The 23,907-nt window shown below is 40.5% G+C and overlaps 1 protein-coding gene across 9 annotated transcripts in view; it reads left to right on the forward strand.

Annotated features, from left to right (window-relative positions):
• ARHGAP15 (Rho GTPase activating protein 15) overlaps window positions 1-23,907 on the forward strand; it is a 609,462-nt gene that overhangs the window by 297,599 nt on the left and 287,956 nt on the right. For all 9 annotated transcript variants that reach the window (XR_008313780.1, XM_053285783.1, XM_053285788.1 and 6 more), the window contains 2 exons: window positions 13,379-13,477; window positions 16,608-16,734. Coding sequence is in view for 8 of the 9 variants with exons in the window: in XM_053285783.1 (XP_053141758.1) it covers window positions 13,379-13,477; window positions 16,608-16,734 (226 nt within the window). In the remaining variant the exon portion in view is untranslated. The remainder of the gene's footprint in view (window positions 1-13,378; window positions 13,478-16,607; window positions 16,735-23,907) is intronic.

A 23,907-nucleotide genomic window follows, 5' to 3' on the forward strand; every position in this document is an offset into this window, starting at 1 on the left:
ATCCAATTTACACAATTTGATTCACTATCTGTTGTCTAGCATTCTTAGCTGCCACACAAAATTTAGCAACTTTAGTTGTTACCTCCTCCTTTTGATCTGAGAGCAAAAAATTAACATAAGATGCTTCTGTATGCCCTGGGAGATCAACCAATAAAGGAAAGATGTAACAGAAGCGAAAATCCCTGTAAAAAGGACAATGAAGTAAAATATGGAAAGTTGATTCCGGTTCTCCAGAGCCACAAGGGCATAATCTCTGCTCTTTAGGTATTCCTCTAAATCTGCCCTCTAGATCAGCTGAAGGTAGCACATTAAATCTGGCCAGTGTAAACATCGTGCGATATTTGACAATTGTAAGCTTATCTGAAGTTCTTACAAAATTAGTCAGAGGAAATTAACTTGGTCAGGTCCATGTGCAAAGGTTCTTCAGCTGATTGGGTTTAAAAGAAGATGTTGTTCCACTTGAAAAAGGTGTGACTATAGATGACCAGACCTGGACGCATTCAATATATAACAAGGTCATTCTCAGACCAAATAGGGTAGGGGAGCAGAAGGGAAGGCAGGCCTGCTACCTTCCTGCTCCCACATGAAACAAGCCTCCTCTGGGCTCTGCCGCTCATGTGCCCACACGAGCAGTGTGGCAGCGAACTCTAGAGTTTGGATGGGATGGGTAAAACTTGTGCTGGGTCCTCCAGGATCCCACAACGTACTGCTCTGCTCTGCCTGGCCCCTCTTCCCCACCCCACCCCTGAGTCCTGCTCAGACTGTGTTTAGGGTCTTTACTAGCCATTGGTAAAGCCATTGACCACAGCCCAGATCATGTGTGTAGGTCTGGCACATGATGACAATGACAGTCATCATGATCATCATCATCTTTATCATCTTCACATAGTACATTTATTTCTTAGACTTTTATACCACCCTTCAGCCAAGAAGCTCAGTGAATATAGGGTCCCTACAAAAGCCACCTAATGGTGCAGTGTGGAAGTAACCTGCCTAGAGAGCAGAAGGCTGTTGGTTCAAATCCCTGCTGATGTGTTTCCCAGAATATGAAAAACTACTATATCAGGCAGCAGCGATATAGGAAGGTGCTGAAAAGCACAATCTCATACTGCGTGAGAGATGGCAATGGTAATGGTAAACCCCTCCTGTATTCTACCAAGAAAACCACATGGCTCTGTGGTTGCCACGAGTCGACACTGACTCGACAGCACAACCTTTCCTTTTTCCTTTATAATGGCGCAGCGGGGAAATGACTTGACTAGCAAGCCAGAGGTTGCTGGTTCAAATCTCCGCTGGTATGTTTCCCAGACTATGAACAAAACCCATTCCGCACAGATATGAAAAAAATTAGAAGGACCACATATTCCAAAACCTCGTGGCAGCAACGGAGAAGGCCTGTCTCTCAGTAGCCACCAGATGAGATTGAAATAGAATTAAACTGTCACCTAAGGAGCTTTCTGGCTAAATGACAATATGAACTCGGGTCTAATTGATCTAAGTCCAACACTTTGTCATGACATCACTGCTAGCATTTCTACCAAGGAATGAGTGTACTGGATTTGGATCTAGTGAGACTAGTGAAACTGGATTCATTTTGAACCTGGTGCAGAGTAGGGATGTCAAATGCTGAACGGTTAAATGTTTAGTTGTTAATATGAGCCTTACCAGGTAGCAGTTTCAGTAAACATTTAAAGAACCTAATTTGATCATGTTCCATTGATGCCTCTGTCTTCTTGCTTACTCTTTTACTGTGTCTGATATTGGAAGTGATCTAGGAAGGAAGAAGAGTGCCTAAAGAAAAAGACAGTGGTGAACTAAGAAGCAGGTGGGACAATATTTCTCCAAAAGTAGTGGGACAGTATTTCTCCAATCCATGTGATTAAATGACACTGAGGCTGTCCTCACGAATAGGCAAAACTGGGCTAACAAAGCCAAGCCCAGTTTTGCCTGTGTGTGAGAACCTACGGGATAGTGCCCGATCCCGGCGGTGCCTCAGCAGCAAACCCTCCTCTGGAGCCACCTGCTTAAATGGGGTTAAAATAACTCACTCTCTCTTCACCCATTTCCCTGCTTGTATGCTTGCCCTGGCTGGGATGGCATACTGCGAGGCTTCCAGCCAGCTTCAGGGAGGGGAGCGGGGATCCCCAAAATGTACCGCACTGATTGTGAGAAAGGGCTCAGGGTGTGCCTGTCATATATGTCCCAATGCCCTCTAGGCATGTGTCCATTTGCACAAACAGCAGTATAGTTAAGGAACGTGCCCAGAGGGTGTCAGGTTGTCTGTGAAAAGACATCAAGACAAAAGTACATTCAGTACAGCCAGTACAGCCCACTTTTATGATGAATATTTATATACCATGACAAAAGTTCCCAAAGCGGTTTAGATAGATATAAACATATAAATAAAACCGCTCCCTGTACCCGAAGGGCTCACAATCTAAAAAGAAACATAAGGTAAACACCAGCAACAGCCACCCAGGGGTTGCTGTGCTGGGGATGGAGAGGGCCATCCCCCCCCCCGCAAATAAAGAGAATCACCATTTAAAAAGGTGCCTCTTTAATCAGGGAAATATTGTCAGGGGCAATATTGCCCAGACTAGCCCACTGTTATTGTAAGAGGCATGGCCAATCCCATTTCCTGTTTTGGACTCAATATGACTAATAGAGCACTTATTAGATCATAACAATAGGGATAGTATATCCCTTGCTCCAGTCCTCCAGCTCTGCTTTGACAGAAACAAAATTAGTACCTTTGCCTTTGGTTTTGATTATGAATGGACTTTAAGAATTGTGCAGTTTCCTACTGCAGCTGTGTACCATGGGGAAAGCTGAGAGTTTTCCACGTGAACAATCTTTAACCCTTCTAGTGACTCTTTGCACACCAATAGTAATTTAAATGTTAGGAAATATAAATTTAGATTGGTTTTCCTTATTCTCTAGTGCAATTCAGGAGTAGTGGCATGGCAGGAAATGCTCTTACACCTGTGAGCAGGGCATATTGGCAGACCTAAAACTTTCTGATTTTCTCACGAATCTGAAGTTTCAATTATTATTATGCTGTACAAGTCTATGCTATATGAGCACACAAGACAAAATTATTTGAATGTCAAAGGTATAACTCAGTTTCAGTTAAGGAAATGCTCTTCCTTATGAATTTGACCCCAACCCTTGGACTGCTAAACCCACTTGAGATCTACTGGTGGATATAGCCTGAGCATTTGTTTTCTTTCAATTAAATAACAAATTGCTTTCATAGGCAGGTTGTTTTGATATGATGGCACCACTGAGATTTCCTGCAAATGTACATGCAAATCAATCACAGCAACATACACTGGAAACATATCCTGTAAACATCTGGATATGAATGCCCTCCCATTTTTTAACAGTCGGGAAAGTTGCAAAAAATGCAGGCAACAGTGGTTGGCTGTTTTTATTTAACAACATTTGAATTTCTAACAAATTTTACAGTCGGAAGAAGCAGGTTAATTATAACATAAGGTTCAACATTTAGATATGTAGAACATTTTCTGTTCTTTAAAACAAATATTCCCCATGAAAATATAAAACATTTTTTTCTGACTTGCAAAGTTTTTGCAGTCTATCATTTAAATTACTTAAATAAAGGGAGCCTTAGTACTCCCCAAAGCTGAGAATATAACACCCTCCATGCATATTAGCTTGATCTTCTTGACAGACCAGAAAAGTGTTTGTGTGTGCCAATTAAAACAAAAATGGATCCCTAGTGGCTTGTTCCTCACACAACTTCTGAAGACTGCTATCATTGTTTGCTGGGGTAACCCTGGATAGGGCTGCTATCCAAAGTAAACAAACTTTTCAAAACTTTCTTGACAGATGGGGGTTACAAATGCATTTTAATAAGAGAGTTGCCAAAGCAACATTTTTTTGACAATGAGCATATATTTACTTAACATCTAGTAACACTGGGGGATACAAGGCAGAGACATTCTCACAAAATGTTTTAACTAACAGCATTTTCCCCCTTTCTTGAAATCCTAGTTAAGGATGTTTTTCTTCAAACTGATACTTCAGCCTCACTTTTTTTATGTCAGCTGGGCTAGACTTGACAGAAGGAATTATTTGAAGTTACCATCATCAGACTGTAATCTGAGACAGGCATTCTGCCTGATAATGTCATTTCTTTGGTGGCCATAAACACCTTTACTCTGAGTAATTTAACACTCTTCATTTGGTATGCTAGATCATATTATGGAATGGGGGGTGGAGCTGCAATTGAATGAGATTTACTTGGTTTGGTTTATTTACATGTACAGAACATTAGACTTAACCTCATTATGGTACAATGAAAACAAATTTTTAAATATTGGGTTTCCCCCACCTCTGTCCCTTCATTCAACACAAACATGACCAAGAGACAGAGTTATCAGAGTTTTTAAAAAAGAATGTATATTACTTCCAACAATATAGCCTTTTGACATGTTTTTAAAAACTGCCAAATCCCTGTCTTTATTTTAATTCAATTCAAATGTAATTCAAACCAAATTAATTAAATGACTAAGGAGTCTCGAAACCAAATTAATTAAATGACTATGTGTCTCAAAACTTTATTTTAATTAGATCCTGTTTCTATTCACCAAGGGTGCAGGCAGGTTTTGCTGCAATCGGTTTTGCATGTATTTATTTTTAACTGGCGGCCCATATAACTATACTATGTAAAGAACACTAATTATTCTGAAAGCTGCTTTTAAGAGGGAAAATGTAATTTTTGTAGTCCAAGTCAAGTTGCTCTGGAAAAGATTACCAGAGATGGTGCCACCCTAAATCCCAGGTGTGAAGTGAGGCTGGGAGAGTATGTTACTAGATTTGCAAATATTCTTAGAAAAACTAACAGTGTAGAATTCTAATTTTTCTCTGCACGATCTTTATCACTGAGGAATGAATCGTGTGCCTTCCATGATTCCAGAAGTATGAAAATCATTTATACCACATGATTCAGCCTCCTGGGACATTTGTTATTTGTTGAGGAGGTTTGTGTAGGGTTGGTTTTTTGTTTTTGGTAAAGGAAGTGTTTCGTTCTTAAGGCTTCAAATACAGATTTGAAGAAATATGGATGATGTGATGTACAATAATAGAAGCAGACTAGGGTCTTAGCAAGGTTTGCTGAAAGGGAGAAGGACTTCCAAATCCTCAGTAGCTCTTTGCCCTTCCACACAATTTGTCAAGCAGGGTACATTGCAAAAAAATAAGCAAATATATGTAAATATGGTTGATTTTGTATAATCCAAGCGGATCAAAAAGTTTGTTTGTTTTTTAACATATACTTGGAATTGTTTTGAGAATTTGCGGGAGGGGGTTGCACAAAGAAACTTTGCCCCATTTTAAGAAGGATTCTGTGAACAAGATGAGGAAAAGGTACTACCTCAGTGATTAGAGCAATCAAATATACAATTCATTGTCAATGCAGAATTGCAGGGATGTTAATATAAGAATACTGGCTATTATGTGTTATGGAGATGTGCACAACACCATGCACTACTGTGTTTGGAAGGCAGCGAGGTTGCTGCTGTTTGTGCAAGCAGCATCCTCATACTTTCTCCCATTCAGTACAATGGGAGAAACTGTGGAGATACTGCTTGTTTTATTTTATTGTTAAAATAAATAACAAAACTTTGAACAGAGCAGAGTCCTTACTCCTTCTGAGCCCGCAGTAGCATTGCTGAGATGTGTAATGGTGGGCATCATGTCGACTACTGTAATAGGACATAAAGCATATTTAAAATCTTCAGCACAAATGCATATGTATCCAATTATAAAACAAAAGATATATGAGATAGTAAGGTGCATAAGAGCAGGAAACCTGAAAATATTCTACTGGGTATAAGTCTATTAACCTACATGCAGTCTTTAGATTGGCAAGACATTTTGAAGGCTGATTGTTTTGATTGCCTTGGTAGGACATATTTATACTCATCTTGTTCATTGAGTCATCCTGTTTGGTTTTGGTTTACTGTGTAAAGAAACATCTGGAAGACCAACAAACCCTAAATATAGCCTCCATGGCACAGGACATCTAGAGCAGCTCCTTAGTATAGAAAGTAAACTGACTCTTGTTCACAACTGCAGAACTGGGCAGAACTGGGCAGACCTCTGGAATGGTGTGCTCTGAGGGTTGGGGTGACAATGGTTCCGGCTTATCCTCTGAGAAATGGCTTATCCATCTGAGAAATGGGTAGAGAATAAATCACAGTGCCAAAGCCAAGGACCTCATGGCTCAATGTTATTCTGGCTGTGGTTCTCATCTTCCAATTTAAAATAGGGAAGGAAGAATGAGCGAGTAGGAACAAAATGCAGACAAGCAGACTGCTGAGCAAATTTAGTATTTTGGTGTGCTGAAACCAAATGAGGAAGGCAGTGTTGGGCAATTTATTCTGATTAATAAACTGCCGAACTGCCTCATTTCTATTCTGCTTTAACATTTTTTAGGTAAAGTGTGCCGTCAAGTCAATTTCAACTCCTGGCGCCCACAGAGCCCTGTGGTTTTCTTTTGGTAGAATACAGGAAGAGTTTACCATTGCCTCCTCCTGCACAGTATGAGATGATGCCTTTGAGCATCTTCCTATATCGCTGTTGCTCAATACAGCACCAGCAGAGATTCGAACTGGCAACCTTCTGCTTGTTAGTCAAGCATTTCCCCACTGCGCCATTAGGTGGCTTTGACATTCTTCCTTTCAAAAAAAGAGGAGTTGAAGATGATGGGAAAAGTTGCCTGGAAGATAGCCACCATTGCTGAGCTTCAGAATTGTGTGCAATTGGGATTGTGTAGAGTAGGTTTCTGCTTTCTCTGCACTCTTTTCCCCATTTGGAATGCAAGGTGAAGGAGAAGTTAATAAAACTGGTGAAACAGGCAAGGATCACAAATCCAAATGTGGGTAGTAGGCATGTCTGAATCCAGTTTACAAAGCTGTAGCCGCTACTTCTTTTTATCCATAAATCCTGGCCTTTTTATTATGCACTTTTTACCCAGGCTTTTGGTCAATGAGGAGTTATCTGCTCTTTTTTAAGGTTGTAGCTGTGTCTGTTTTGAGGATATTTTTGTTGATGCTTTGTGGTGGTTTGTTATTAACTTGTTTGCTGTCCTGACGTATTTTGATGAAGGGTGGTTTAAAAATAAATAAATAAATATTCCATGTCAGCTGATCAGTACGGTATGCCTATAGATGACTAATTTGCAAATATTAGATAAATACCCTAACCCACATACTGTTATTTCAGAAGCCATAGTATGGGATCCAGCCCCATAGTTCCCAGCCCGGCCAAACAGTACAGTGAGTCAATGACAGAACATAAAGAAGAATATAGAAGCCCTGACTCAGAAGCACCTGCTTGAAAGAATGCCTAAGTTAAAGACAGAGAACTGTGCAAACCATTCATTCCTTTTAGTCTGCTACAGAGAACCACATCCACTTATCAGTCTGGAATAAATAAGGATTATCTTTTAGAGTGTGTGCCTTGAAAACATGAACTGCTTTCATTCCATGTCTTTTAGGAGAAATAAACAAAATAAATAAAATAAGAGCAAAGCAAAATGGAGGGCAGCTGCTGGTCTTAGAGAGTTTTGCTAATTTCCCTTGCATATTTCACTACTCTTTTCTTCTACCATGCTTGATAAGAGAAATGTGCAAAATCACTTTAATGTGGAGTTATTTATACTTGGTTTTAGTTGTGTATTATTTAGGGCTGCAACTGTAGATTGTTCAAACTCATCGTTCAGCCAAATCCAGCATTTGTCTCCCTGAACTCTTTTCCCAATGGTCTTAAACATGTTATTGTTAGAAGCACAAATATGTTTTAACCATTCCTTCCAAGAACTCCTAATCAGACTTTCTGAGTAGGAAGTATATAAAAGTGGGATAGAAAGCCTATAGTTTCATGTAATCCACCAAACCAAATCTTTTGGAACTGCTTTCCTCGGAACGTCTTGGACAGAGCAGAACAAAGTCAATTACTGCCTGTAATTAAGAAGTGGATACATTTAAACTGTAGAGAGCAGTAGCAGTCTTCTTGAAACTGTCTAGTAACTCTGAAGATTACAGAGAAAGGGACTTGAACTGTATCTGAAACAGCGAGTATTTTGAATGAATTTGCTTCTCCCTGCTCTATGATCTAATTTTGCTGATATATTCATACATCACCGATTATATATGATTATTACAAACAGCACATTAAGACAAAGACACTTTCAAAATGAATGTTGCTTTGGTCTTGTTAGCACTGAAGTATCTCTTTTACATATCATAAGGGTACAAATGTTTATGCAATACTGAAATACTTGTATTTTAATAAAGCTCAAATTTACTCAACGGAAGAGTGAACTATGTTGCTTCCTTCTTAAGCCTTCAAAATAAAGTCACTCTAATTATGTGTGTTGCTTTTACTTTGAAAATATTATTTTTTGTAATAATTTAAGTGGTGGTTTGTTTGTACTGGAAGGAGATTTCAGATTGGATTGACCATTGTGTTTAGACTAATTCATGTTTCTGCATGCACATTAAGACATTTGTAATGTTATATAAAACATTTGAAACCAACTTCAAACCCCACCCCCACCCCACACACAAAAGAAAAAAGAAAATTGTAAACTTGGAAAGTGTTAAGGATAGACTCCATCAGCTAGTTACTTTGAATCTGACTTTACACTGTTGCTGTGACAGATACTCTTACAAAAACTGACACATCCCTATAAAATGTGTCCTTTGCTGTAGACTGTTGCAGCCCCATACAACATAATAGATGCTCCTTATGAGCATTCTTCACAGGTCCATAGTATATAATGGCTGCCTTTTATTTAGGCCATTGCCACCCACTCACATCTTGCATTTTTAGCATGCGCATACACACATATAGATAGATATAGATATAGATACAGCTATAGATATAGAGAGAGAGACACCTGTCATAGCCAACAGCTGTTTTAAGATTTACACATACAATTATTTTAGAAGTTAGCATAATTGAGCAGAGTGGGATGACTATTTCCTGTCTAGAAATATCTTGTGTGGAATTCTGATTGTTTGTTGTTTTTGATACCAACAATTTTGGCATTATAAATTGTTCTCGTTCTCTCTCTCTCTCTCTCTCCACCCCCCCTTTCATGTTTACTATAAATTAAGCCCCACGGGATGGCGTCATACAATCAGCCGAAAGTTGGTAAGAAATCTAGGAGAAGGAATTGGATGTGTCCATGGTGTGTGCATCCCTGTTGTCTGAAGCTACTGACATTCCCAGTTACCAACTTCCTCCCAAGATTCTACCAACTTTGTCAAGCCTGCTTCAGACCTTGGTGACAGAAGTTAATAGAATCTTGGGAGAGGTGGGGCAGGAACCAGACTTGGGTAGCTTCTCGCGACACTCTCTACAGGAGTACACATGTCACAGACACCTCCAGTTCCCTCTCCTGAACTTCTTACCAACTTTCAACTTATCATATGGAATCACCCTCTGTGTTGTATGGAACGTAACCCCTGGTAAGTGTGCATAGGATTCAAGCCCTAGTATCTTATTCATTGTCAGTGCAAATTCTGGAATAACAGCAGAAGGAAAGAAGTGCAAAAGCCTTTTAATATAGAACCCTGGGCCACCAGCATGTTAAGTACTCTAATGATCTTACCCAGTTTAAGCTGTAGCTATTACTCATTCTAAAAACCTTATCTGGAAGATTTTTCAAAATGGCAGGCTTAAATCTAATTAATAAAACTTGTAGTTGGGATTGTGACAGGAATGTCCATTTTTAATCCCACTATTGCTGAAGGACATTCATGTTATCAAACAGGGAAATCTGAATTTTGATCCATTTTCCTTTTGTGGAAGATATAATATTTATTGTGATCTATATTTGAGCAAACACTTTGTCTTGGTAGCAATAGCAATAGCACTTACATTTATATACTGCTCTATAGCCGGAGCTCTCTAAGCGGTTTACAATGATTTTAGCATATTGCCCCCAACATTCTGGGTACTCATTTTACCGACCTCGGAAGGATGGAAGGCTGAGTCAACCTTGAGCCCCTGGTCAGGATCGAACTTGTAACCTTCTGGTTACAGGGCGGCAGTTTTACCACTGCGCCACCAGGGTAGAAGATGTTTCTGTCATGAGGAAAATAGTGGTAATTATTATAATTATTCATACTAATATCAATCAAATTGTTTTTGCTATCTTAAACCAGCATAAAACATTAACTTATACATTACAGTACAATATATGCAGTAAAAGAGAATTCAAACAAGCAAGATAAAAAACAAACTTAAAGACAGTGATACTTATTTGGAGTTAGTAATTAACAAATATTTTGACTGTGGCCCACCTTATTTTTAATATAAGAACTTTAAGGACTTAAAGTAGGTAACAGAAATGCAACCATGTGTTAAGGAGCAGACTCCCCAAGCGCACTCAACAAAGGTGTAACCTAACATTGTTATATAGTTCACAGCAAAGAATCACATGGTCTAACTTTTCTACCTGATTAGCATCACAGGGGCAGAAGTGTAGATGGTATGCAAGTTTTTTTTATATCTACCCTCAACTAGAGCAGAAGGAGGGCATTAAATCTTGCCAAAGAAAATGCTCTACGATGGTGAGGGAGATGCAGATGGAAGAGATAGGCCACAGGGGTTACTAGGTATCTAACATGCTCATGTAAGGGCATCAAATGGACTGTAGCTAAGTTCCCTTGACACTCAACATCAAGTATACACTGTTTAAGTAATGACTTTGCCCTCACCAACCCCATAGATAGAAGCTGCATGGATGAAAATCCAAGTAAAGAGAGCTTAGATTGAATTGCACTTTTCCAAGAAGAATGAAAGTCATCAACAAGTATCAGGGATGCAAGACCAAATGGGGAAAGGGAAAGCTTAAGCCAATGAGTTAGCATCGCTAACCAAAATTTAGCAGATGCACTCACCAAGCCGACTTCTAAGTATAAGGCCGCATTAGAAACACAGCATGGGACCTGGTATTCATACTAATAGTAATATATATGTATAATCTTTGTGAAATGAAATGAAATATAGGTCAAATGGCCTTTCCCCATGACCAGCTCAGTCATAATAAATGTGTTCTTTTCTGTGACTTAAGGTGCTCATGCCAGCATTATGAAATCAACTCCAAGTAACTTCTGGAACATTATTATTATTATTATTATTATTACATTTATATCCCGCTCTTCCTCCAAGGAGCCCAGAGCGGTGTACTACATACTTAGGTTTCTCCTCACAACAACCCTGTGAAGTAAGTTAGGCTGAGAGAGAAGTGACTGGCCCAGAGTCACCCAGCTGGTTTCATGGCTGAATGGGGATTTGAACTCGGGTCTCCCCGGTCCTAGTCCAGCATTCTAACCACTACACCATGCTGGCTCTGGGAACTATCCTGCTATTTGTCTTATCAAAACCTTTTCTATCTGTTAATGTTTCTCAAAAGTTTCTTCTGAGTGCAGGAGCTTCCAACTGTACTTTGAAAATGTGCAAAACATTTAGTGGCCAATTAGTCCCAGGTCTTATCAGTTTTGCCAATACCTGGAGAATTTTTTCCTACCCCTGTCCAGGAAATCTGATGAGAGTCAGATGACACTTGTAATATTTCTTTACTAACAGCCTGAATTCATGTTTTCTGTGTTTCCTAGGTAATATTGTGTTTCCTAGGTAATATTGTCACTGACCGCCTAAAAGAAAATGTCAAGGCAAATATCTCCAGTGTCTGACATCCCAGCTAACAAAGCAGGCACATTAGTGGGGACACAACGAGAGACCTTGCACAACTCCACCAGTCATCCTGTGCATGTGCAAGAGCATGCACATGCACATTCCGAGTGCTGCCTGCTCCCAGAAGTGCGCTGTAAGAGTGGAAACATGTCACTAATCCTCAGCTAAATGTATCCACTTTTTCAGACTGCTTCTGGAGTGTGGGCAGTACTCAAAGGTGTTAGCACTCTTGTGCAACCGCACAAACACAAGAGGACTGGAGGAGCTGTGTGAGGTTTCCCATTGTTGTGTTCTCACAGAATCTACTAACATGCGCTCTTAGTCAGGAAAGATATTAGCCAGCATATATATATATATATATATATATATATATATATATATATATATATACAAACTTTTCTCAAGATTTGGTGGATGCCCAAAGAGGAACATCTACATTTGGCTTGAACTTTTGTTTTAGGTAAAAATGGATTGCTTTGTCCCCAAAAGCCAATTTGGACTGATATAATATGTGATAGTGGCATGCCCAGTCCATGCCAGTGCACCAAAGGTCACTATGGGGTAGGCTGAAGGCCTTGGCTGACAAGTCATGCAAGCAGGCCTGAAATGAAAAGCTAAAAGGTATCAACTTTACCATTTGTTTGGATATATATTTTTCATGCTGCATTCACATGTAATGTGGAACTACAGTTGAATGGGCCAGAGGTTCAGCTGTGTTATGTCCGAATGCATGGAAATGCAATTTTGCGCAGCGATGACCCCGAGGTTTCATATTTGTAACTTCAATCTGAACCCTCGAGGTGTAGTGAGTTTCGTCGCTGCAACCCAAGGTTGGACACAGCCTGCAGTATGTCCAAATTTGAGGGAGGAAGCTCCTCCCTCAACCCCACTATGATTGGCTGTGTGGGCTGTCCTTTATGGAAGAAGGAAGCCTGCACAACCAGTTCCCCCTCTTCCCTGCAGTCTCGCCAGGGGCGTAGCAAGGTTGGAGGGGGCCCACAGACAAGATTTTAAAATGGGCCTCTCGCTGATATACACACACAAACATACTTGACAATATATAGTACACTCACACTCACATCCCCATTGTGAATACAGTGAATATCTAGTTCACATGGAATCTAGTTTTTTTACTCTCAGCTCCTGCCGATCTCCAAGAGACTCAACATAATTCATTGGGGGGGGGCAACATGGGCGGGTGGGGAGTCATGTGATGTGCCTCTGGGGGGGGGGCCTCGAGGCAGTGGGGCCCCAAGACGACTGCCTCCCCTTGCCTAATGGTAGTTACGCCCCTGAGTCTCCCTGACTGCAGAGAGAGCAAGAGCTCTCCTTTATGTAAAAATTTGGATGTTAAAGCGGGAGAGCGGAACCACCGGTTTATTGGACCCACGGTTCCACATTATGTGTGAATGCAGCCTCAGTGTGCTTTTATTTATACGTTTGTCTGAATTTTTCAGACTGCAAAAGAAAGTTTCAGAACTCTTTTGTCACTTGCAGTTGTCTGAAAAAAATAATGACATTTTAAAAATACTAGAAAAAACAATAGGTTATGGAAGAAGATTGGTTTCCAAAATGAATTACATTAAAATAAAGGCATATAGCCTATATTTTGCTAACCTGTGTTTTCTCTATTGCCATTCAGATCACAACAGTAACAGGAAATGAGTTCCTCTTTCAGTCAGATATTGAATTCATCATAGCAGAATGGTTCAATGCTATCAAGAATGCAATTGAGAAACTGGTATGTATTTATCTTGTTTTGGCATGTTATTAATTAACATGCATTCATGTCCTTTCACATCTAGGCAGGTGTTATAGCAGAAAGGAAGCAAAGTTGGAAGTCATTCCTCTTTATATGTGTGTGCATGGGGACACACACACACTAGGGTTGCCAGGTCCACCACCAAAAAAGTGGAACTAGAAGACGCTTATCACCAAAAAAAGGTCTCCAGTTTGCATAAAATTTGCATATGTGTGTGTGTGTGTGTGTGTGTGTGTGTGTGTATATATATATATATATATATGCTTAGTTTGATTAAAAATGGATAATTTGAGAATAAATACAGCTCACCACTGTGAAGCTGATGACCAGGTGAGCTGTATGTCTGCCCAGTCTGCTGTCTAGGTGCAGAGTTCTCAAGGACCCTGCTTCTTAACTGTAAATCCCTCACCACGGGTCACCCAGACTGCTCTCAAACCAGGCCAGCAACTTCACCTCTTGGGTCGAGGCAGCCAGCTAGCTACCCAGCCAGCCTCTTCGCATGCTGGTGCAGCTGTGCATACGTGCTCTACCACTCACTTGCTGTTCTCTATGACTACAAAGGTTTATATTCCACATTTCAACAGTGGGTTTCAAAGAAAAATCAATAATAAGGTGCTCCCCTGTCCCCAAAGGGCTCATAGTCTAAAAATAAACACAAGGTAACACCAGCATCAGCCACAGAACAAATGCTATGCTGGGGTTGGATAGGGCCAGTTGTTCTCCCCATGATAAACAGAAGAGATTCACAATTTTAAAAAGTGCCTTTTTACTCAGTTAGCATGGGTAACTGCTAACTGAGTACAGTTAGTTAGCTAACTGCTAACTTCTCACTGCCACTGCCTCCGCCGTCATATGGAGAAAGCAAGCTACACTTGCTGGGCCCACCCATCCGTGCTCTTTCATCATGTGACTCTGCAACCTGCCACTGAAGCAGAACCTCCTCTCTGGCTTCACGACTGGATGGATGGTCAGTAGGAATGGAAAGGAGACAGAGGGAGAGAAGTTGCTCATGAGAGCAAAGTGTTCTGAGCAAACAAAATGTCACAGCTACTCTCCAGAACCCTGGATACTACAACAGATGCAAAAAAAAAAAGTTGTTTTGTCCCCAAAATTGTTTCTAGTCCTCCTAATGCAAAACACACACACACAAAAGTCATTTGGTCCCCCAAATAGTTGCATGTTCTCTACAAAGGACCCTAGTTGGCAACCCTAACATGCGTGAATGCGCGCGCACGCACGCACACACACACACATATACACACAGCATTCTTCTAGAAGCAATTTCAACAAAAATCAAGGAAAAATAAAGAAGACATTTCAGAAATAGGCAAGAAATGCTTGCAAAAATTGGCAGTCATTTTTATTCCTAGAATGCCCCTGAAGTTAGGCTACAGTAACATTATTCCAAGGAAACCTCTGATGTGGGGAGGTGACAGCTAGACAGAGCCAGCCACCAGCAAGTGTTCTAGCACTTCTAGTGCTGTTTCTGTTATCACCTGCAGAGGTATGAAAAAGAAAATAAAGACATGGGCTCGGCAGTGGGAATTCGAACTGGCAACCTTCTGCTTGTTGGCCAAGCATTTCCCTGCTGCACCACTTAAGGTGACGGTTACTAGTCATGACAGAGGGGCAATTCAGACCATTTACACTGTGTTTTAACATGCCTGATTAGGAGCTGGTTTGGGCCTTCCACTTCATGTGATATACAGGGGTGGCACTTGTGCATCTCTACACACAGTGGGCTGCCTCTTGTATAGTTCGTCCAAACCCCACAAAGTGTCATTCCAGAGAAACTTCTGAGGGATGTGGTTTTGTCAGAATTTTTCTGCCCCATCCTCAAACTGCAGAAATGAAGCCTCTTTATTTTCCCTCATGAGAATTTGGTGAAGAAATCTGGAGGGACATTTCAGGTCAGCTCTAAATTATCACACACAAGTTACAGACACAGGCACACATACGCACACAGAGAGTCAGAGAAACAGGGTGGTTAGACTAAAATTCTAAAACAAAATGCTGCATTTATTGCTGTGGAATAATGACAACATTGCTTTACTGTGGGTTGTAAAAGCACACAAGCGCTTAATAACTAATGAATTTTTACATTTTCTATTTATGCTGTCTACTATATAATCTTCTATAGTACTATTAATACATATGAGTCTTTTATGCATTTTCATATTAGTTATTTGCCAGACTCCACTAGCAAATATTCTTTTGTAACTGATTGTTGTTCCTCTCTCTCTCTCTCTCTCTCGGCTTTTAGAAGTAGGACTGTGTTTTCTGACAACCATTTTAATTGTTTCTGTTTTTGGTTTTCCCCCTCTGTGTGCTTTCTTTCCCCTACATTTAGCATAAATGCCACATTTTTCCTTTCCTAATTATGGTGGAGCTACTTGTGCAGGATATATATTCTTTTTGGGTTGTGAGAAAAGTCACTCTTGGTTTGTTGCATTTTTCATTACTTGCTGAGTCTGGTTTGGTGGCTTTAATGTGTGATCTATGCACCTCTTTTAAAACACTAATAGTGAGACAATTGAATAAGATAAGAATGGTAAAGCACTATCAGTTTCACTGCTATAGCAGTGCTAAATGATGATCATATTTGCTCTTTCAAGGGGCTTTAAACAAAGTCTACTGCAATCTGAGAGGAGAATCTAAGCACTCTTGAGTCACCTGGTATATATCTGCTCTGCCATACAAGCCACTAAGTAGGTTTGTATTGTCCACTAATGGGACCTTTCAATACGATACTTGCCTCATTTTATCTGAATTACTTCCATTTACCTAAATGCATGTGTAGAGTTTTCCCCACAGTAGCTAACTCACTCATCTCAATGGAACAATCAAATCCATGCATGCATCCTTGACATAGCAAATCTACTACTATTCTAATAATGGATGGAACAGCCAACATCTGCAAGAGATTACCATGTGCTCACATGTACACATGGGATTTTGTTTCATGTTTCTCTGAACTTAAATATTCATTTTGCCATGTGGGGCAAACATCTTTTAGTTTCCAGATCTATATTAGCTTTTAGAAGTTTCTATCAAACATTTTAAGTAAAGCAAAGTGCTCATGTATTCCTGTCAAATTTTTAATTTCTAGCCTAAAGAAATCAGTGCTGTGTCAAAGAACAAGGACTTCAAGATTCCAAGATCTTCTAGCTCTGAATTACTGAGCAACTTTGAAGCTGAATCAAAAGAGCCAAAGCCAGAAAATAGACGGTCTTTAAGTAAGTTCCTATTATGTCTGTGTAAGGAAATATTAAGTCATAGCATAATCTTAATACAATTCAGCTAGCTATCTGAAAGGTTTAGAGGGCATCTGTATATAAACAAGAAGACAACTGGATAAACAAAAGAGCTTTTTTATATAGATACAGTAACATGGTATGGTAACATGAAGGAAATTTAAAGCTGATACAGATGAAGTATCATAGGAACATAGGAAACTGCCATATACTGAGTCAGACCACTGGTCTATCTAGCTCACTATTGTCTTCACAGACTGGCAGTGGCTTCTCCAAGGTTGCAGGCAGGAATCTCTCTCAGCCCTATCTTGGAGAATATAATTGTCCTTTGGCAACATACTGTATGCTTTGGTAGTTTGTTTGTTCAATTAAAAAATCTTGTCCTATATAAAAAAAAAATCTTGTCCTATTTTGGAGAAGCCAGGGAGGGATTTTTAAACCTTCTGCTCTTCCCAGAGCAGCTTCATCCCCTGAGGGGAATATCTTGCAGTGCTCACACATTAAGTCTCCCATTCAGATGTAACCAGGGCAGACCCTGCTTAGCTATGAGGACATGTCATGCTTGCTACCACAAGACCATCTCTCCTCTCCTATCAACAGGCCTTTGTACACAAAATACTGCTAATATGAGAGGTCTACATGTGAGAACAGCTGTAATGTTGGGGAAAATGATTTGTGTTGATTGGGCTTCTCCTATCTCCTGAAGTAAACTGACTGAACTAGTTCATAGCACTTGTGAATATTTTGCTTCAAATAATTATGCATGATGTCTCCTAACATGTTCCTCATATATATGGAATGATAACTACCTTGCTCATGTATCAAATATTTGAGATATCTAGGGGGGAAAGGCCTATATTTATCACAGGAGGAAATAATGATGAGAAATCAGATTTACAGATAGAGATTCCAGTAAAGACAAACTCACCTAAATGAATGGCTTTGGAGAGCCCACTATGTATGGTGTGCTCTCCCACATGTGGTGAAATTCTGGTTTGTTCCCTGTAGCAACAAATGTGCAATTTCTGTGGGAGTTCAGTAGGAACTCCACTTGAGAGCAGATAGTTTTAAGGAACACCACATCCAGCACGGGTACTGTGGTTCAAAAAGTTTCATAAGAAGCACAAGATTATCTCTACTAGATCAAAGCAAAGTTCCATTTCACCCAAAATTCTCTTCCCAGCATACAACTAATCAGATACTTCTACTAAGTAAAACATGAAAACAAAGCCTGAGTTGTTTGTCCCCAGCTTTGTAAGGCATGCTGCCTCTGAACATGGAGGTTTGATTTAGCTATTACAACAAGATGATAGCACACATAAAAATTGCTGAAGAAATAGATTTCACCTTCAGTCACTAAGGGTCAGTGTGTTTAGTGTTCCAATGTGTTTGGCATTCCAATGTCTCATATATCCATATAGAAACCATATTGAATGTGTTTATTATGGTAGCAATCACAAGTGTAGTCCATTCAGGTTAAGGTGTGAGCCTGACTTCTTTTCAGGTTTTCTGATCTCCCTTCAGCGTTGCTTTGTTCAACCCTAGTTAAAAATGGCTCATGGTGAAAAAATACAATCCAAGAGACTCTACCTCTTTGCAATCTTGCTGGCAAAATGCCACTAATCTGTCTCACCATTTGTTGTTGTCTTTTATGCTTCTTGGCATTATAATTCTAGCATCTCTTCAGTAATGATTTAGAAGACAGATCAAGTTCCCACCAGTGATATAAAGTTAGCATACAACCCGGCGCTTGAACTACAAAAGTTTTGAGAAGCCCCTTTCGTGCTTAAACTTTGTTTTACAAGGAGAGACAATCCAATGTGAAATCTCACTGATTCAAGCTCTGTGTGGGTTTCAATAGCATAGATTGAGTTGCCTTAAAAAATATGTATTTGGAATTTTCTTTCGGCCCCTTGAGACTCGGTAATTATGTGGAATTAGAAAAATGTTAGCATTCGCTTACTTATTAGTAGTCAAAGCACAAACTATATTGTCAGTTTTCTGCCTTTGGCTTTCTATGCCCTTAATGTTCACACCAGTATCGTCGCCAGAATTATCGGCAGCCAGAGCCAAAATTGCTTTAAAAAGGCATGAGAACTGGTAATGACATGTTGTTAGCAGTTAACAGGTGGTCGTTCCATTGTCCAGTTTGACTGCGGAGCACAAAGACGATATGTGCAGTATCTGCAATGAGTGAATTTCAAAAGGTGCTTTTAAAAAACTGAAATATCTTTCGGTAGTATTCATGCTCTTGGCTACTGTCTGCAAGTGAAATAATTAAATACACATTTTACAAAATAATATTTATGTCACTTTTAAACTGAAACAAACTGGAAAATTGAAATGCTTAGGGAGGTTCTATTTTTCGAAATTAAGCAATTTCTCTCATTTACCCTATTTGTTTGGCGAATGCTTATATAGTTTAATGATTCTGGTACAATACTGAACTTACTGAAATATAGGCTTTTCACTAATCGTGGACAAAGAATGCAATCCATTTAAGCACAGATGACGTTTGCATCATCAGAAGTAAAAATATCCACAAATATCCCAGTTGGTTGGAGATGGTAGCCCTGATCCAGCAAGGTTTGGAAGCATGCTTTGCATTTTTGCCTTTAGATCTGCCTCTGCCACTTCTGAGCATGGATCTTTATCTTATTTTTGTGGTATGTTGGATTATGGTCACTGACTTAAAAGATTACTAAGAACTAGAACTAAATGATATTTTACAGGCAGTTGTTCATTGCTTGCCCCTGAGTATGCTAGTCAGAGAATTAAAAAGTCTTGCAAGTTGCAAGTTGCCTTTCTGAATGGAAGAGCAGCAAGGACAGGAAAAGCAGCAGCTACAGGTAAAGGTAAAGGTAAAGTGTGCCGTCTAGTCAATTTTGACTCTTGGCGCCCACAGAGCCCTGTGGTTGTCTTTGGTAGAATACAGGAGGGGTTTACCATTGCCTCCACCCGCAAAGTGTGAGATGATGCCTTTCATCATCTTCTTATATCGCTGCTGCCCGATATAGCAACAGCGGGGATTCGAACTGGCAACCTTCTGCTTGTTAGGGACTTCTTATCCCTTTTCTTTTCTACTGCTTGTTTACTCAAAATCGCAAACGTACACATCCTAATGTGTATCTCATCTTTCCCCACAAGGGCAGGAAAGGCAGTTCAGCAGGCACAGTTTTGAGAATGCAAACAGCTTGAAGGGGAAGTTTTAAGCAGCCCTCTCTATTCCACACATTCCAATACCATTTGTAATGGTTGCCTCCCAAGCTATTTTTCAGCTTTAAAAACTGTCAGAAGAACAAAACACACAAATGCTAGTAATGTATAGTTTAGCCACTGGTATCCGCAGCGGGGAACTGGCTTGACTACTAAGCCAGAAGTTTTCAGTTTGAATCCCCTCTGGCATGTTTCCCAGAAATACCTATATCGGGCAGCAGCGATAAAGGAAGATGCTGAAAGGCATAATCTCATACTGTGTGGGAGATGGCAATGGTAAATGCCTCTTGTACTCTACCAAAGACAACCACAGGGCTCTGTGGGCACCAGGAGTCAAAATCGACTAGACAGCACACTTTACCTTTATCCGATTACTGTGGCATGAATACATTTCTGAAATATCTGAACAGCATATTATTAATTTCAGTCCATCCAATAAATGAGTTCCTCTTCTAAAAGGTAAAGTGTGCCTTCAAGTTGGTGTGGACTCCTGTGGAGCCCTGTGGTTGTCTTTGGTTGAATACAGGAGGGGTTTCCCATTGCCATCTCCAGTGTAGTATGAGATGATGCCTTTCAGCACCTGTCCTATATCGCTGCTGCCCGATATAGGTGTTTCCCATAGTCTGGGGGAAATACCAGCAGGGATTGCAGCAGGAAAATGACTTGATTAGCAAGCCAGATGTTGCCGGTTCACATCCTCACTAGTATGTTTCCCAGGGAAACACCTATATCGGGCAGCAGCAATATAGGAAAGATGCTGAAAGGCATCATCTCATACTGCGCGGGAGGAGGCAATGGTAAACCCCTCCTGCATTCTACCAAAGACAACCAAAGGACTCTGTGGTCGCCAGGAGTTGACACCGCCTCAGTGGCACACTTTACCTTTCTAAAAGGTAGAGAAATCAAAATATATTTTGCCATATCACTGTCTTCTTCACTTGTAGATTCATATGCATCAGCCACATGACTTAGCTCTGACCTGTTCGTTTATCATGTGACAATTACCACTACCATATGACCACTTTGTATGAAACAGTCACCATACTTGGTTGCCTTTTTCTTGTTTCTTATTATGTGAACTCAGTGCCTTTTGAAAGAATGTCAGTTTACCAAATGATCACTGGAAAATGTTCTACTTTTTCACTTCAAATATTTTATTTCCCCCTAATCATGCGATGCCTGCTTTTTCTTTAAAGGTAGATTCAGTTTGACAGAATTTAGTTGTGTTTAGCACAGGTATGTAGCAAGGTTGGAGTGGACCCTGGGTCAAAAAGTGAAGATTGGCCTCTGCCACCACCTGCCTCCTTTTTCAGAGAGATGTGAGGGGTAGAGCAAAGAGCAAGCTGTCATCCAGCTGGCAACCTCCGCCTCCCTGGGGCCCAGAGACATTTATTTCTCCCCCACCTGTTCAGTTGTAGCTACACTCCTGGTTTAGTGACCATTTCGTTTTCAACAAGTAGATTGTGGTTCCTTCCAAACAGCATGGCAACATCAGGCCTTGGACCTTTTAGACAACTTTTATTTGATACTAATCCTGCTGCATAGTGATAGCAAGCCACACATGATGGGGGGGAAACTGGTCACCTGAATTCATTCTTAGCACTATGCTTGAGAACAAAGGCTTGGAAGAATTTGTGGGGGCAAAGGATGAACTGGAGAGGAGGGGAGAAATGTCCCAGGGTTCTGCCCTAAATCTACAGGAGAACCTTGTTATTCGCGGAACCACTGTTCACGGTTCCATGTATCCGTGGGTGCCTAATAAACACCTGTTTCCATTATCTGCAGATACTAATGGGTTAGAACCCACATATCCGTGGTGCCTAGAGGGCCAGAAGTTACTGCAGAGGTCATTTCCGCCTGCCATTTTGTTTTCAGGAGAGAGGAGGATACAGGAGAGCCATTTTGAGGCTAATTCCCTGAAAACAAACCAAAACTTTTTTCTACAATTTTTCCATGGTTTGGGGGGCCATTTCATCCTTTGGGGGGCATGCCTGGGCACATGGAGGACCCACGGAGCACACCACAGTAGGTTGGGGGCAGTTTGGGGGCTTTTTCCGACTTTCCCCTCCATCTAGCTAACCCCGCTTTCGCTATAGCCCTAATGCCTCATTACTCATGGTTCCATTCCTTGCAGTAGTAGGTGAGGAATGGAACCCTCACGAGCAACAAGGTTCTCCTGTATTCTCTAGTGGTTGAGATCATTCACACAATCGAAAACTGTGTTCTACCCAGGTTAGGGAACTGTGTGTCCTCCCAATTTTTGATTGTGTGGAAGCAAGGTTAGAGGAAAACCTGGGTAGAAGTGATTGTGTGGAAGCAAGGTAGGAGAAAAAGCTACCCAGGTTTTCCTCTAACCTTGCTTCCACACAATCACTTCTACCCAGGTTTCCCTCCTACCTTGCTTCCACACAATCAAAACTTGGGAGTACACACAGCTCCCAAACCTGGGTAGAACACAGTTTTCAATTGTGTGAATGACCTCGTTGTGTTGTTAATCCAAAATGGGTCAATTTCAAGCCTCCTGCTTTTCTCCATCCTTAAATATTCCACACTTAGCAAGGTAGAAAAGGCAACAGGTAGCACTTCTGGACTTCATCTTCATGATAAGCTTCAGATTCTGCTCCCTGCTAACTGGACAAAGGCACACCTTTTAAACTGGTGGCCTTCTTATTTTTAACTGAAGATGAACAACTGTCCTATCCAAAACCAGCCCAGTGTCTTTCCAATGGCTGTTGCTGGTGTCTAACTTACCTTACTGTTTAGATTGTGAGCCCTTTTGGGACAGTAAATCATTTTATTACTTTTTTCTATGTAAACAGCATTGAGAAATTCTTTTGTTGAAAAGCAGTATATAAATATTCTTAATCATAATAATAATAAATGCTACCACAAGCAAGTATGGCAGCATGCAAGAACATCAGGACCACAGAAATTATATTTCTCTATGAATCCTATTATTATTATTATTTACATTTTATATCCCGCTCTTCCTCCAAGGAGCCCAGAGCAGTGCACTACATACTTAAGTTTCTCTTCACAACAACCCTGTGAAGTAGGTTAGGCTGAGAGAGAAGTGACTGGCCCAGCGTCACCCAGCAAATCTCATGGCTGAATGGGGATTTGAACTCGGGTCTCCCCGGTCCTAGTCCAGCACTCTAACCACTATACTACGCTGGCTCCCAAACACTGCTGTGCTTAGTTGTTGCTGTGTGCATGGCCTGAAACCTGATTGTTTTGATGATGGAACTCTCTCTCCTTGGAACTGATAAGTGTAGAATAGAAGCAAGAAATAGAGCAAGAGTTCAACACCTGGCCCCCTCAAATGGGATTTTGTATCATAGTGGCTAAGAGACTGAGCTATGAATTTGAAACTTCCCAGTTCAAATTTAACCTCTGCCATGAATTCACCGGATGTCCTCAGACAAGCCACTCCCTCTCAGTGCCCCCATATCTGAAATATTTATATATTGCATTTAGAAGATGTATATACCACTTTTCAACAAAAAAGTGGCTTAAAGGAAATGGAATAAGAAAATGTTTCCCTGTTTCAAAAAGATTCTTAATCTATCTGTTCCCATCCAGACTTTACAGAATTTCTCACCTACATTCCAAAATCAACTCCACAACCCCATCTAAGCTGCATGTAAGAAAATTTTCAGATCAGTCCTATTTTAATTTCCCCAATAGATACTACATAGGAACATAGGAAGCTGCCATATACTGAGTCAGACCATAGGTCCATATAGCTCAGTATTGTCTACATAGACTGGCAGCAGCTTCTCCAATGTTGCAGGCAGGAATCTCTCTTGGCCCTATCTTGGAGATGATGCCAGGGAGGGAACTTGGAACCCTCTGCTCTTCCCAGAGCAGTTCCATCCCCTGAGGGGAATATCTTCCAGTGCTCAAGCATCAAGTCTCCCATTCATATGCAACCAGGGT

This window comes from Hemicordylus capensis, chromosome 1, assembly GCF_027244095.1.
Source record: "Hemicordylus capensis ecotype Gifberg chromosome 1, rHemCap1.1.pri, whole genome shotgun sequence".
NCBI classification, from domain to species: Eukaryota; Metazoa; Chordata; class Lepidosauria; order Squamata; family Cordylidae; genus Hemicordylus; species Hemicordylus capensis.